Raw genomic sequence first — 16,300 nt, 5'->3', positions numbered from 1 at the left:
CTAGTATGGAAGGAGTTAACAACAATTAAAAGGCCCTTCATTTTGCTTTTAAAATACTTTCAAGAAAAAAAAAAGTAATCAGTGCTAAAGGGAATGATAATTTCCCAACAAATGTAAAAATTTATTTTTCACAGTAAATAAATAAAATGATGTATCATGTATTGCTGGATTTCTTTTCCACTATGTGTTGATGGAAATAAATAAAATGAACATAATAATGATTAATGCCTTATTACCCATAATATATTTTAAAAACTAAGTGCATTTTAAACAAGAAATATTTTATATGTGTGAAAGAAGAACACCCTTTTCGATTTTAAGGTAATGAAAATCAGGTATAGTGAGTTAGGAATGATGGTTTCACGTCCATTTAAAGGTGCCCAAAGATTAATATAATAGAATCTGTTGTATTATTTGGGCAAGAAGTGGCTGGATTGAGTATCTATCTACACTTTGTGAGATTAATCAGTTACTTACTTTTAATATATGTTTCTGGAAGAATGCAACAGATAACAAAGTCCCAATAGCCAGCTGAATAGACTTGTATTTGAACTTTTCCATTGCCAGTTTCCACCAGCATCACATAAAACTAGATAGAAGTAATTACATGCAATAATCATTTAAAGAAATGGCTTGCTTTTTCTAAAACTCTCCTCCATTTCAAATCATAATTATAGTTCCATTTGTAGAGGTAAAATAGGCACGGACATAAGGTGTTTTGTTTTGTTTTTTTCCTTCATTGTCTGTTTTTTTTTCCTCATGGCATACTTCACTTTTACTTCTTGAAAGAGAAAAACATAATCAGTTAATAATGTCCTTTTGTCATTAATGAAAGTAACTATGTTTGCTCCAAATGTAAAGTTTTGATATTTTGTAGAGATGTTATTGATAGTGATTTAGAAAGTGAACCATACTATATTAAGCTCAGATAATTGGCTTGTCTCTGTATGTATTAAAACTAAGCATGTAGAGAGCCTTTTATAGTATCCATATTGATAAGTATCATTTTACTCTTCAGATATTCTTATAATTCAGTTGATTCTTTCAAAGAATTACTGTTTGCTTACTTAGAGTTCCTTGGTGTCTTCATAGCCTGCTCCAAAAATAAGATGATTGAATTATTATTTTGTATTTATATGTGATAACTCATGAAATCTCCCACCCCCCCCCCAACTTATTTCCATGTAAGCATGTTTAGGACCAAAATTTGAAGAAAAAAAAATAGAGTTTTTGATATGATGTGCCATTATGTGAAAGAGTATCATTTTAAGAAGATTTGAGTTTCACTCATAAAAATAATTCCTAATATCCTTTAGATTTGAGTGTTTTATCTGGCATGGATTGGATATACAGTTATTTTATCAGTGTGTTATTTAACTTAATAGCCTTTATCCACTGTTCTCCATTTTCTCAGCAGCGGTTTTCATAATGGGCATTGAGGCTTTTGGTGCTGCATGTATTAAAGAATGTTTTCCATATTCCTCACTGATATTAATTAATTGGATGTAGCCATTTCATAAGAACTATACAAATCATTTCCCATGATGTGCAGAAGTATGCTGGTCTTTCCTGTTTATGAGATGTGGCACGTTTTTGCTGTCAGAAGCTCCCATTTCTATTACATGAAAGAAGGACTTTCACTAGTGGGAAAAAAAAAAAACTTTTCTAGCTATGATATGAAACACAAATGCCTCTTTTTAATAATAAAATTTCTATTTGGACATTTTCCAATTATACACTTAACCCACTTACTGATCCTTCCTTTACATTCCATGGAGTCATTTAAAAAAAAAAAAAAAGATGAGGCACCTGGGTGGCTGAGTCAGTTAAGCATCTGACTCTTGATTTCAGCTCAGGTCATGATCTCACACTTTGTGAATTCGAGCCCCACGTCAGGCTCAGAGCTGAGCATGGAGCCTGCTTGGGATTCTCTCTCTCCTTCTCTCTCTCTGCCCCTCCCCTGCTCTCGTTCACTTGCTCTCTTAAAATAAATAAGCTTAAGTTTATGTATGTATGTATGTATGTATGTATTTATTTATTTTGCCAGTGGATGGGATAGCCATGGAGAAGTGTTTGGCCCAGAGGTTAAGTAGGTTTCCTCATATAACACAATGAATCTTTAGAGTCTGATTATGAGGAAGCCAAGACTACAAGGACTAAGGGTTCCCAACTCACTGTTTTCATCTCCAGCCCTAAAATCCATGCCTCATTTATAGCCACGGTGTTCAGGCTGTTGAAGCAAGTAACCATAGTCTGTGCTGTCCAAGAGGGCAGCCACTAGCCACATGTGGCCATTTAAGCTTAAATTAAACTTAAATACAATAAAATGTTTATTTCCCTTGTTTCACTAGCTCCATTTAAAGTAGCCAATTATGAGTGCAGATAAGGAACATTTCCATTCTGCAGAAACTTTTATTGGATAGCGCTGGAGGATTCTTGTCCTATCTCGTGATAAAATATTTAGAGGGCTATCTCCTCGTGGAAAATCCTCACAAATAAGTGAAATGTTGAAAGTGTATTTATTTATTTATTTATTTATTTTATTTTTTATTTTTTTTCGTGTCCTTGTGTTGTAGCTGTGCACTGAGGACAGGGAGTTCCCTGATGGCCTTCAGGGGCCTCTGTCAGCTTGCTGTAAACTCCAGGCTCCCCAACTCCTAGCTTCAGCCACAGCAGCCCCTGCTTATGTCTGTTTTACAAATTGGGGTTTCCTGGTAGCACATGTTGTGCACAAATGCTTGCTTCTCTTAAATGATCGGAAGCCTGTCTAGTCGATTTAGAGAGAGTGGACTGGTTTGGAAGGTTGGTAGAAAGAAGTCACAACATTTTGGGACTTCCTCCTTACTACACCATCCCCCTAACTTAATAGATATCTATATAAATACATGCTCAGTTAAGTATCATTACAATATTACTGTTTCTTAGAGTCTAGAATTGAGAGAATGGTGTTGTTAGATAAGAAAAAGGCAAAATTATAAAAATGGGATATAAACAATGATCTCTGATTTGCTAGTGACAGCAGGGTTTTTTTGTTGTTTGTATTTTTAAGTTCTATGGACATTTTTTTTAATGAAAAATTCTTTCCCTTTCTCTCACTCTTCTCAGAATGATTTGATTCTTTAACTGCCTTCTGGATGACCTATTAATTTTTAAAAATTATTTTTAAAGTGATGAACTCACAGATTTTAGTAGGATATGTTTCATTCAGTTAATTGCAGTTTTTCTTCTGGCCACCAGAATCTCCTCCATTTAGCTGAAGGGAGCCTCATCACCTTGGCTCCCTTTTTTGGATATGACCTAGTAGTTCCCGAAAGTCTCATTACTTCCTGGTAGGACAAGATGTTGCACACTCATTTTGCATATTTCCTACATAAAACTGACAATCATTCATTTTCCTAGGTAAATCGGGATTCTAATTTTAAGGAAAGAAAAGTTCCATTATGCCTTTTTTTCTGTTACGTTAACACAATCTACAGAAACATATACCACAATTCAGAAAGCTGGGAAAAATCCTTCAGCATGAATATTAGTTTGAATATGAATATACTTATTACAGGAAAGGGTTACAATGTTAAACTGAAGATAAGGAGTTGAGTAGATGGCAGCTTATGTGATCACTTGAAACAGTGATTTGTTGAGGCTTTTAGGCAAGTGTACTTTTTGTTATTCCATTTCAAATTATATTGTGCATCTCTGAACTGTTAGCTTCTGAGGTCATGCAATGTACAGAAACACAAAAGTAGTATTTGGCTAATTGAAAAATCAACAACATTATAGTTCCTTAAAAGGATCTTTGTCCTGCAAGCAATAAGAAACCAGAGAGTTTTAAATGTGTGTGTGTGTGTGTGTGTGTGTATCTTTCATTTTACCTGCATGGTTCAGTTTTATTGGCTTGTCCCAGTGAAGGAAAGGCACAAAGGACAAGGCATATAAAAATCAGAGTTAGCCTCTGCTGAGGGCTATTGAACACACTCACAGTAATTTGTGATGTAAGCTAAACCATGGTGCTTTTAATATCCCTGAACCCCTTTTCCTGTTCTTTTTGTTGCAAAGTGCTTGGCAACCCTTTCTCTAGGCTAATGGAAACTACTTGTAATATTCATTCATCCTCATTATTTTTGCTGTCAGTGTTTCCTTTAAAAATCCATTTCCCATTTTTGTTCTAAAATTTAAATTCCACGTTACTGATATGCAAGCCAGCATTTCCTTTTTGGCAAAGTTTCCAAGTAATAAACAAGATATGGAGTGGAGATTAGCTGGAATGAACATCTCGAATAGGTTTTATCTTCACACCTCTGCTCCTTTTGTCGAATCAGGCCAAGGACATAGCCCATTTAAGTATAAATATGTATGCGCTTCAGCTGCATTCATTCCTAGATCCTATCACTGTTTTAAGTCCAGAGGTAACATTTGTAGGCTCATTTGGAAGAATTTGGTCTTCTTATGCCACTTCGGTCAGGCAGAGGAAAAAGCCAAATCACTTCTTCCCTGAGAGAGCATTTCATACATCTCCATCTCTGTGATCGCACCGAGTCATTATGTAGCAGTTGGCTCTGATACGCTTGCACAGACACAAATTGAGTCCGACAGGACTGATGTCTCCTGGACTTTGCTGTCATTTGAAATGCTGGCATGAGGATGGGGACAGAGAGAGGGGGAAGGGAGGAGAGCTGATTCTTTCAGCACTTTTCCTATGAAGTTTGGAGAATTTTAACATTTGATAGCTGTGAACTGCCTAATAAGTTGTTTTCCTGATGAGATTGATAACAGTAGCAGATTTGGAACAGCTGGCTAGCTTTTGGTTTCAAGTAGATGTGTTTCAATGTATAACTTACCACTTTATGCCACCCACAAATCTGTTAAAAATAAAAAGGGTTACCTAGTGGATTGGTAATTAGAATGATCTCCCAGTCTTTCTTTTAGTTTTATCTCTCCTTCATTTAAACCACTCATGCATAGTAATGAACAAGATAAGATCTTTTTAAATTTTTTTTATTCTCAGTCTCAAGCTCAGTTTCAAAAAAGACACACTGTAGTATCTGCACTACAGTACTTTTGAAAGTACAAGTCATTTTAGTGGATTACGTTATTTCTGGATAGCTCTAGAATTTCCTGTCAAGAATTTTGTATGTGTTTCAAGTATTCCAATATACAAAACTTAAAGGTATACTGTTTCATTTGTCAAACACATTCTGATTGTCATGCTCAAGTTCTCACAATGATAGAGGAAGCAGTAGCATTCATTACTCTCTCCATATTGAAAGGCTACTGTGTATAAGATGCTGTGCCTGGGGCGCCTGGGTGGCTGAGTTGATTAAGTGTCTGACTCTTGATTTCAGCTCAAGTTATGATCTCACGTTTTTGGAGACTGAGCCTCTGCTGACAGCACTCTCCCTTTCTCTCTGTCCCCCCCCCCCCCCCACTGCTCTCTCTCATCTCTCTCTCTCCCTCAAATAAATAAACTTTAAAAACAAACAAGCAAAAAACACTTCAAGATGTGTGCTAGATTTGTTGAAGGTTCCTATAAGAACAATTATTTATCACCTGAAGAGTCATACTTCAAATTATTGCTTGGGCCTAATCATTGCCTTCCCTTCTTTCCAGTTACCACCAGGACCACCATAGCTGTGTGGTCTGTGTTTCTTCTCACCTGGGACTCTTGCTCTGGCCTAATATTTCCACATGTACATGTCAGTTTATCTTCCCAAAGCCTATTTCCTTGTTCTTCTGCTCTAAAACATTAAGTAGTTTTATTTGTGGTTTGCTGAATAATTGGCTGGTTGACTTAGATTGACATTCAAGGCTCACTGTGACCTTTTCTTTTTTCTTTTTCTTTTTCTTTTGTGTTTTTTTTTTTTTTAAATCCTGAGCCATTTTCTTTTGTCTCCTCTCCTTCTGATTTCCTAATGAGTTATCAGGCCAGTGGTCTCAATGTTGTCCCTGTACCAGCTGCATCAGGAACTTGTTAGAAATGTAAATTCTGGGACCCCATCACAGACCTAGTGAACTACAGACTCTGGGGGTGGTGACCAGGTTTCTGTTTTAACAAGCCTTCCAGGAGGTTGTAATGCATATAGATCTTTGGGAAGCCCTACTCCAGCCAAACCTGGAGACTCATCTTTTCCAAAGTTCCTTTCCCACTGCCCTGCCTTTAATAGAATTCCTGGAATGCCTTTCCTCTTTTTGGTTAAATCCTGCCTACACTCCTAGGCCTGCTTTGAGATACTGCTTTATCTATGATACCATTCCAGATCCTGTCTTTTATGGCATTATTTGGTTTTCTTTTCCTGGCACTCATCACTTCTTAACTTATACTAGTCATCAGATGTGACGGTCTTATTTTCTCTACTGAGCTGGAAAGTCACAGAGGACAGAATTTGACTCATTTTTTGTGCTCCATGGCACTGTATACTAAGTGTACTTGCACTCAGTAGGCTCTCTACAGTTTGCAGTTTATCAGTTTTACATAGGAGATTGAGAAAGCAAAGCTATTGCCCAGGAGACATATACAAATCCTGTTAAAGCAAATAGGCTCATGCTAACTATTGTTTTGACTTACTGAAGCCAAACTAGACTTGAACATTGATGTGTCTTCAGGGAAGAAGCCAAACGTGCTAGTGTAAAAAATTCTAACCTCTCCCATTTAGCTGGAGAAGTTGAATTAGCCCTGTCACTTCACCTCGTGCCAAGAAAGCAGCTTCCACTGTTCTGTCAATAATAGACTTTTATCCAGCACGGTGGAGCTTCCCTTAAATCTGTCTCATAGCATTGCTGTTTTTTCTTCCACTGATGCATTCACATAGTGTTTCATAAGAAGTGACAGTTTCTTCTCGCACAGCGTTGCCCAAAAGGTGGCACAAGCAGAGAGTGCCATTCAAGGTGGTTGTCTTTAGGGTAGCCTGACAATGGGCACGAGATGTGCCACAGCTCCCCCATTTTTCGAACCAAGTTATTTCCCTTCTAAAACAAAGACATCACAGTTACAATGTCTTGGGTGTTTACAATGGATCGTGTCTCGTGGTGTTTGTGATGGAACAAGAGGAAAAGAGTAAAAAATCTAAGCGTCCTTGTGTTTCCTTTCTTTTGTCTTCCTCTCCCCTTACAGGCTCTGAAAGAGTTCCAGCTGAAATTTTTGATCGGACAGACTCGCTGAAGCTTCCGAGGCAGTGATTCCAAACTGCCAGCTCAGGCCGCTGCCAAGCTGCAGGATGGTGCACGTAGCCAGGCCGCTGTTGCTGCTTCTCGCTTTCTTCCTCCGCGCAGATGCTGAGAGTAAGCCATTCTCCCTTCTCCACGGGGCTGTGACTGTAATGAGTGGTTTTGTTGGCAGCTGGCACCAGGCTCAGGGCCTCTGAATACGTTTCCTTAGGAAGTAAATCCTGAGACACTGTGGGATCCTCCTTGGCTACCAGCCAGCCTTTGAAAGAGATTATTGACGTGACTTCCTTACCATTTCCTCTCTCTTAATGCCCCTTTTCTTGTGCATCTAACTGCTCCTACTGTCTTTTTTTTTTTTTTTTTTTTTTTTGTCTCACCAACCCTGGTGGCAAAGATACTATGAGCCCAATGACATAACTCAAATCGGGGTTAACCAGTTGGTGGTGCCAATAAGTAAACATCGTTCAGACACATTAGAAATTTCTTTACTTTTGTGGAACTTTCTATGTTTAGAAAAATGCACAATGTCACATTGAGCCCAATTAAACCTCCAAGCCCCTTGTAGCTGTCATAGCAGCTGTTCTAATGTACTGTTTCCGACAGCTGTCGTCGAGTACAGTATTCAAACAAATCAAGCAGAACTGACAACTTTGTGGCTGAGTGAAGGGTGTGGAAGTGTGAGGAGAATTCTGTGGAGTACAGACACCAAAGTTTGCTTTATTGGACTCAATTTATGAAACTGAGATTGTGGTCAATTAGCTTGCCAATTAATGAGAAGATCATATCTCCTTCGTAATTAGGAAATCATTAGGTCTACCTTGTTTACATATGTTTCTTTTCCCATCTGGCCCAGGGTCTTTTGGTAGAGATAGTACTGGAAAAGGCATGCCTCTGGCTTGGGCTCACTGACATGTCTGGTTTCTCAGGAATGGTATGGCTCATGTGAGAGTCAGCCATTCTCTTTGGGAGTCCCCTGGTACTAGGAAAACATATAACATCTGCAGGCATTAACTTTTCCTTCTGCTGACTGTTTCCGCGAGATGAAATTTGATTCATGTTGAGGATGTTTCGAAGACAAGGAACCTGTGTCCTGTTGGCCCCTACCTATTAATTGAATTTTGACAAAAATTTCCTCAATAGCAGCCAATTTCTTTGTTTAAATAGGGACTCTATTTTCTAAAGGGAGCTTTCCAGGACTGAAAGGAATCATGTTAATAACAGGATACATATGGAACATGCATGTTTTAAGCACATTCTCTGGTTAATAATGTATATAGTCTCCTAATTAGCACTTGGGAGTGTTGGTTTAAGGTGAAGCCAAGGAATGTCTAGGACAATGCCAGCAAATAATTAACTGGGAAAAGACCCAAATGAAAGATGCTCTTGTTATTTTAAAGCCATTTATGTCAGAATCTATTTTAAAGTAGTAATCTAAATTTAGTTTATTAAAGAAATCAGGCATATGGCTTTATTTTTCTGTTTTGGCTAGAATGAAAGAGTACGTTGTTTTACAATTGTTAATTTTTGGCAAAAGCATATCAGCACCCTGGGGATCCACTTTAATTTCAGATCGCAGTTAGAGATTTTCATAAAGTTGCTAGAGGTAATTGTCATCTATCCACAGAGTTATCTTTCCAGATAAGTAGAAATGTTCTTCTACTGAGCAGCTATACTTTTGCTTAAATCTCTGGTGGAAAGTGGCAGACAGATGTCAAGTACTCTTAAAATTATGTTAGAGTGGGAGCAGGGGAGGGACAGAGAGAAAGAGGGAGGGAAACAGAGAATCCCAAGCAGTCTCTGCACTGTCAGCACAGAGCCCGATGTAGAGCTTGATCCTCAGAATGGTGAGATCATGACCTGAACCAAAATCAAGAGTCGGACACCTAACCACTGAGCCACCCAGGCGCCCCTTAAAATAATGTCTTAAAAAACAATCTACACTCCAGATGATCATCACCTACTCCTTACCCTCCTCCTCCCCTTCTCCTTACCCTCCTCCTTCCCTTCTCCTTCTGCATGCCCCTTCACTGCACCTCCTCTACAGTAGCTGTTGAAAAGGAAAACAAGTCTGCATTAGCCCCTTTGAGTTAAATTAAGATATTTACCGTGTTGTATGTTTATATGATATCAGCTTTCAATCAAGATGTAACCTGAAAAAGAATACATTCTCTCTCACTCCTCCCATTGCAACTGAAGAAACTTTGTCAAATTAGTTAGTTTTGCCCTTGTCTACTCAGCCTTGATTATTTAGTACCTTTTCCCTTTAGCAGATTCATTTAGTGTTGTTGAGTAGGGTAGCATAACCTGAGAGTTTCTGGTGAAAGGGGAAGAATTGGCGATATTTTTTGAGGTATATTTAGAAAGAAAAAAGAGAATCCCGTATTAATCTATTGGAGGATATTTGTTGTATGGGGAAGCACATGGTGGAGCTGGAAATATGACTAGTCACTGAAGGATGTTCAAACAACAATTGGGAAAGTAGGACCTGGATTATAACCTATTAATTTTTTAAATGTTTATTTGTTTTTGAGAGAGAGACAGAGTGTGAGCAGGGGAGTGGCAGAGAGAGAAAGAGATACAGAATCTGAAGCAGGCTCCAGGCTCCAAGCTGTTGGCACAGAGCCCAATGCAGGGCTCGAACCCATGAACTGTGAGACCATGACCTGAGCTGAAGTTGGATGCTTAACCTACTGAGCCATTCAGGTGCTCTTGGATTATAACCTACTAAATTGGGTCATTATCTTCTCACAAAACACTGAAAAAACCCAGACATAATGAGCACTGGAGAAAAATTAGATTTTTCCATCATCATCTAAATACAGTATTTCTCAGGCATCCAGCACCTGGGTCACTGGTTTGTTACCCTAGGCTTTCGTTAGCACCTTTAGCCATATTTTGTTTTTCTTTTACCTAACTGTATTTTGTATTTATGCAAGGAATCAGGAGTTCTATTTCAAAATTTAATAGTAGCTTGTCAGAGCCATTTGAGAACTAGGAAATAATTTTTAAAAAAGTGTCCTCCCACTTGAGAAAGAGGACTGTGTAGGGGTGGGGAATGGAAAGAATCCACTCTAGTTTACCATGCTAATTTAATGTGTTCTGCTCACTGCCTTTTGAAATGATTAACTCCAAAGAGCCAAGGAGTCAGGATTTTCATCTGCTGTGTGGAATGTTATAGTAAATGCTAGGTGTGATGTTGCATTAAGTAGGAGAGCTCTTATGAGCCTTGGTTCAAACCCAGGTTGAAAAATTGTGATAATATCCCTTTAGCAGAAAATTACAGTCTTTGCCATTGCCAATTTAAAATGCCCCACAGATCCCCACTATTATTTTAAAAGGCTAGATGTGTGTATGGCTCTTATTTCTTTTCATCCCTAGGTCTTGAGTGCTTGTAATGGTTCTCTGCTTGTTGTTTCTTGAAAGTGTGTACACGTGGTAGAGTTGTAGTCTCAGCAGGACTCCTGTTTGAGCACTAACAGTAGTCCTTCCTCATATCAGGCCAACCAGGTTTCTGGTTTAGGTGGTGGTCTGACTGACGTTCGTTCTGGGTTAGGCAGTGGTCTGGTTGAGGTCAAATTTTGGTTTAAATCTGGTCTCATTGAGGTCAGTTCAGTGATAACTTGCATGCAAATTAAAGGTAAATTTATGGGGCGCCTGGGTGGCGCAGTCGGTTAAGCGTCCGACTTCAGCCAGGTCACAATCTCACGGTCCGTGAGTTCGAGCCCTGCGTCAGGCTCTGGGCTGATGGCTCAGAGCCTGGAGCCTGTTTCCGATTCTGTGTCTCCCTCTCTCTCTGCCCCTCCCCCGTTCATGCTCTGTTTCTCTCTGTCCCAAAAATAAATAAAAAACGTTGAAAAAAAAATTAAAAAAAAAAAAGGTAAATTTATATTAATGTGGTCCTGGTGTGGGTATTTTTCTTTTGGCTGAGTTTCCATAGTAGTTTGTGGTAGTTTTATGTTAGCTTTAGTTTTCTGTTTACTAGTCATTTTCTGTTTGTTTTTTAACTAGATGCTGGCTATAAACCTGCATGTAGCACCTTCTTTCACCAAATTGGTTTCATGCTAATGAAATCACTGACTGCCTACTGTTGCAGTCTAGACCTGAGTTTACACTTTGACAACTATAATTTGACTTGGATGTTTATTGGATCTTCATTGGAAACATGACTTTTGAGAGCTTAATTCCTCAAATGGCTTAGTTCATCCATTTTCTCTTTTTTTTTCTTCACATTTTTCCATCTGAGATGGCAAATAAATCCTCATTTCCCCCCCTTATTGTAGGGAAGCTTCTTGTAGTCCCTGTCTACCCACTATATTCCTGTCTTACGTAAAATCAATTAGTGTTTCCCCTCTTTGGTAGTATATCACTATATCCAGTGAAACTTCTTGGTTTCTTTGACATGGCTAAGAAAGTGAGCTCTAAAGACAGACTCTGGTTTTAAGTTCTGGCTGCCATTTGTAATCTGGCACGTGATACAATGTGCTCTTTGCCTCAGTTTCCCTAACTTTAAGATGTGAATGATGGTGATGATGATAATGATGATGATGATTGTATAGTAGAGAACCTACCCTTGGGTTTTGTGATCGTTGAATGAGTTAATGTAAAACACAGTCAGCAGATGACACATGATAGATTTTTAATACATGTTAGCTGCTATATCATTATTTCAAAAATATGCAACCAGTATTTTTATTGAGCAGTTTTGTGAGGTAATGTGCTAAACTGCTTTTTTATTTGACCTACAGATTATCAAAATTTTGGTGTTTGATACACCAGGTTTTCTTGAAGCACATTAAAAGTCCTAGTTTGCTTCTCTATAAAGTCCTATACGTAAGAGATTCTTAAAACTCTTGTCCCATTAATTAAACTGAAGATCAAGAGGAAAAATTATGAAGCATATTTAGTCAAGCTAGTCAAGCTTAAAAAAAAAAAGCTTCACTCTTCGAATTACCGATTTAAATTTGCCTTGGGTCTAATTAATGGAAAGTATTCCATCCTTCTGTTCTGTTGCTTTTTGTAATGCATTCTTTTTTGAGATGCTCATAAAGAGGAGCCATAGATATTTACTATAGGCAAATAGTATAATATATGAGCCATTGGATCAGAAAACTGGAAGTTGAGGTGAGCATAAGGAAGATAATGAGTGGCTTTTGATATGGTCATAAATTATTCTGCAAGGAAAAAAATAAAGTGAAATAATTAAAAGCCAGGTCAAAATTATTCCTTTTGCATTTTGCAGAATTACTTCTGAGAAGTAGCCTAACCATGTAGTTGGACCTTCCAAGATGAGGTTAGAAATGGAGAAGAGGTCTTTCATAGGTCATCAAAATGCATACCTCTCAGCAGCAGCCCATTTCACACTGAGAACATCAATATTTCATTAAAAAATATCTTTTTATTTTCACTTTAGATTGTGATGGTTTGGGTATGATTATATGTATGTATATACATGTTTATACATATAATTATATATTATAATTATATATATTATATATATCATATATATGGTTATATATAATATATGATATATATGATATATATATGATTATACATTATATATATATGCAAGTATATATATATGTATATATATACACACACACACACACACACACACACATATGTCACAAACCATAGAACCATCCTTTAAAAGGTAAATTGCTTGGGTGATGAAAATGTTCTAAAATTTTGGGCGCAGGGGTGGCTCAGTTGGTTGAGCATCCGACTCTTGATTTCAGTTCATGTCATGATTTCAGTTTGTGGGTTTGAGCCTCGCATCAGGCTCCACACTGACAATGGAGCCTGCCTGGTCTTCTCTCTCTCTCCCTCTCCCTCTTGCCCTCCATCTCTCTCTCTCTCTCTCTCTCTCTCTCTCTCTCTCTCTCTCTCTCAATAAACTTAAAAAATAAAAATAAAATTAGAGTGGAGTGATGGCACTGAGTATAAACATACCAAATGCCATTGAATTGAACACCTTAAGTGGGTGATCTGTGTATTCTGTGAATTATATTTCAATAAAACTATTTAAAATAGAAAATGTAAAATGTTGCTTAATCCAGCAATTTGGCTAGATTCTGTTTGTTGTATGTAACCTTAAAGGAAAGTGTGCTGGTTTCCTTAGGCCAGTTATGATAGACATGCTCACTGACGAGCAGGGAGAAATCCAGTTCATTTACCAAGCTTATCAATGCTTTCCTTGTTTTCCCTTTCTCTGAATTTACAGATGTGTGGCAAAATAAAAACTTTGCCTTTCCCTCCTCCTTCCTCCCCTCACTTTAAAGTAGCTAAATTAGCAACATCCAGCTGTCTGCAGCAAGGAAAATATTCCAGCTATTTTACTGATCCTTAAGCTCCGTTGCAGAGGATTTGTAGCTTTCTAAATTAATTGCTTTCAGCAAAGCTGTACCTACCTAGTAAGGTTAAGAATATGTCACAAAACCAACCAATGTATGCACTTAAAAACACTTTATTGAATGTAGAGGGACTTGATTTAAAAAAAAAAAATCCTAAGTATGACATGCTTCTTAGCTCTAATCTCTGTTTATGAGGAGACCCTTGGCTCAAAAGATGGAACGATATTTGAAATGCTGGTGAATTACTTCTTGTTATTGCTGATGGTAGCCTGATGGCAGCCTTGTTATAGCCTGATGATAGTTGATTAATCTGTTCCATGATTTCCTCACTTCTTTCCTTTTGCATTCTTAATTTCTTTAACTTTCTTCACTTCGCTAGTGTTTCCAATGGCCTTGATTTGTTTGGGAGCCCCGACTCTCCTGGCCACTTTGCTCTGCTTCACTTAATTGTGGAAAATCCCCAACCAGTGTCCATTTTGAAATTAAGAATCAAAGATAAAAGTACTGCCGATTGGATGGAAACCAATTCTCTTACCTATAATTTTGTCTGTTTTATTTCTTCAGTTTCCTTTAGCTTCTTTTTTGTTATTTGACAAAGTAGTGTGTGTGTGCACGCACACTTGTACCGTCTGCTTGCTCCATGGAAGACTTTGTGCACAATGGTAGAGATACAAAAGTGTAAAGAATGTGGTTTCATATCCATTTGTCATCTACCTTCAGAAGTCATAGGTCACTCTTTAGAACTGTTTCAAGCAATATTTTCAGAATTTATCTCCACGTGGGAAGTGGTACTTACGACTGTGGACTCAGAAGCTGAAGTACGTGTTCAGACCCTGCCTCTACTATGTAATTATTCTGACCGTGGGCAAGTTACAAATATCTGTATGCCTCCCATCTGTAAAATGAAGATTGAAAATAGCACACATTTGATATGGTTATCATAAGGATTAAGTAAAGAACTGCTTGCAAAGCATCTTGAATTGGATTAGATATTTACTAAATGTTAGTTGCTATTATACTTTTTTCTCATTAGCTTGCATCATTTTCAAGTTAGAAGCATCTATGTTTAGATCTCTGTTGACATTTATTATCCCATTAACTTCGTAATTTGAGCAGTATCTTTTAAATATGTAAATATGTATCTTTATATATATTTGTGCTTCCAAAGGACATTGACTCATTGGCTCATTCATGTATTTAATAGTCTCTTTAAATAAATGTTTATTGGTCACATTCCCTGTGCCAAGTACTGACTTAGCTACTGGAGACACAATAGTGAGATAAAGAGATATGATCCCTACCCCAAAGGGCTTACACTCTAGCAGGGTAGACAAATATTTAACATTAATCTCAAAAGTTTACACTTTTGGACTGCGTTAAATATTTGAGGGAAGAAAATAAGGAGCTTAGTGCCTCATCTGTTCAGAAGAGTAATAGAAAGCTTTCCTGAAGGAGTGACATTTTTTAAATTTTGGAATAATTTTAGACTGAAAAGAAGTTGAAAGACTGTACAGGAATTTCCCATGTACCCTTCACCCAGTTTTCCTCAAGATAATATGTTATATAATGAGAGTACATTATCAAAATCAGGAAATCAATGTTGGCACAATACTACTAACTAAACTACAGTTTACTTGTTTTATATCAACTTACTTTTTAAAGTTATATAGTTCTGTTAAATCTTATCACATGCATAGCTCTGAGGAAATGAGTTTTGAGGTAGTATCTTGTGGGTGAAAGGAAGCTAAATAAACTATACCTGAAAGACCCGTTAAGGTCCAAGAAAGGACATGCCTGTGAGCCCTGAGATGGGAATAACCTAGTGTATTTTGGGGCATGAGAAGATGGATGTTCCTGGATCCCAGACAATGAGGAGAGAGAATTCAAATAGGGCTGGACAACAGGCACAGACTGTCTAATGCAAGACCTCATAGAACGTGTTCAAGATCTTGGTTTTTCTTCTAGGAACAGCTGGAGGAGTGAAGGGAAGGAATTTGCATTTTGAAAACATCCTTGTGGCTGCTGAGTGTAGAGAAGCTTTGGAGCCAGGCCAGCCAGAGTGGCCTTGGATCTGTTGGGAGGCTGGTTGGAAGCTATGCAGATTGATGGGGGTACAGGGACCAGGGTGGTGGAGGTTAGGGAGGCAGGACAGCCTTGACACTGAAAGAATATTTTAGTTGACTATTGTGATGATATGCTCTACTAGAACTTGAACCAGGAACAGATCGTTATGATTTGGAGTGGAAGAGAAAACCAGGCTAGTGAAGGATAAGTAATCCTTTATTTTTAACATGGCATTATATATTTCTTTCCAAAATAGATCACTTCTCATTCTTATAATTTCCCTTTTTGGTTGTTTAGGTAATTTTATTTGAACTTATTTTTATGTTAGTATCTGTGTAAAAAGGTGGAATCAGACTGTACAAAAATATTTCAATTTTGTTTTGTTCTCCGACCAAAGTTTTAAATTCAGTCTATGATTTGTGATGGGTTTTGCAAAATCACAGCATGGTGTTATTACAATCATTTTATAATATGGTTATTAAATGTAACATTAAAATATGCTAAGTACTTATATCTTCATTTTAAAAAGCATGCAAGACTTCACTTTTGAGCTAAAAGTACAGGAAGTATAACAAATACATTTCAGCAGTTTTTTTTTCCTTTCTTAGTTGTTTATTGTTAATTTTACTTATTTTCACCTCAGTCTTCTTTTTTTTTAATTTTTTGACGTTTATTCATTCTTGAGAGACAGAGAGACAGAGCATGAGTGTGGGAGACACAGAGTGAGA

The 16,300-nt window shown here is 37.5% G+C and overlaps 1 protein-coding gene across 43 annotated transcripts in view; it reads left to right on the top strand.

Moving 5' to 3' along the window:
• Nucleotides 1–16,300, top strand: part of PTPRD (protein tyrosine phosphatase receptor type D) — a 2,207,515-nt gene that overhangs the window by 1,783,522 nt on the left and 407,693 nt on the right. For all 43 annotated transcript variants that reach the window (XM_043566630.1, XM_043566632.1, XM_043566635.1 and 40 more), the window contains one exon: nucleotides 7,106–7,272. In XM_043566630.1, coding sequence (XP_043422565.1) covers nucleotides 7,209–7,272 — 64 coding nt within the window. In that variant the 5' untranslated portion in view covers nucleotides 7,106–7,208. The remainder of the gene's footprint in view (nucleotides 1–7,105; nucleotides 7,273–16,300) is intronic.

This window comes from Prionailurus bengalensis, chromosome D4 (assembly GCF_016509475.1).
Source record: "Prionailurus bengalensis isolate Pbe53 chromosome D4, Fcat_Pben_1.1_paternal_pri, whole genome shotgun sequence".
NCBI lineage: Eukaryota > Metazoa > Chordata > Mammalia > Carnivora > Felidae > Prionailurus > Prionailurus bengalensis.
The sequence above is the reverse complement of the archived record's forward strand: the minus strand, read 5'-3'. Positions and strand labels throughout refer to the sequence as shown.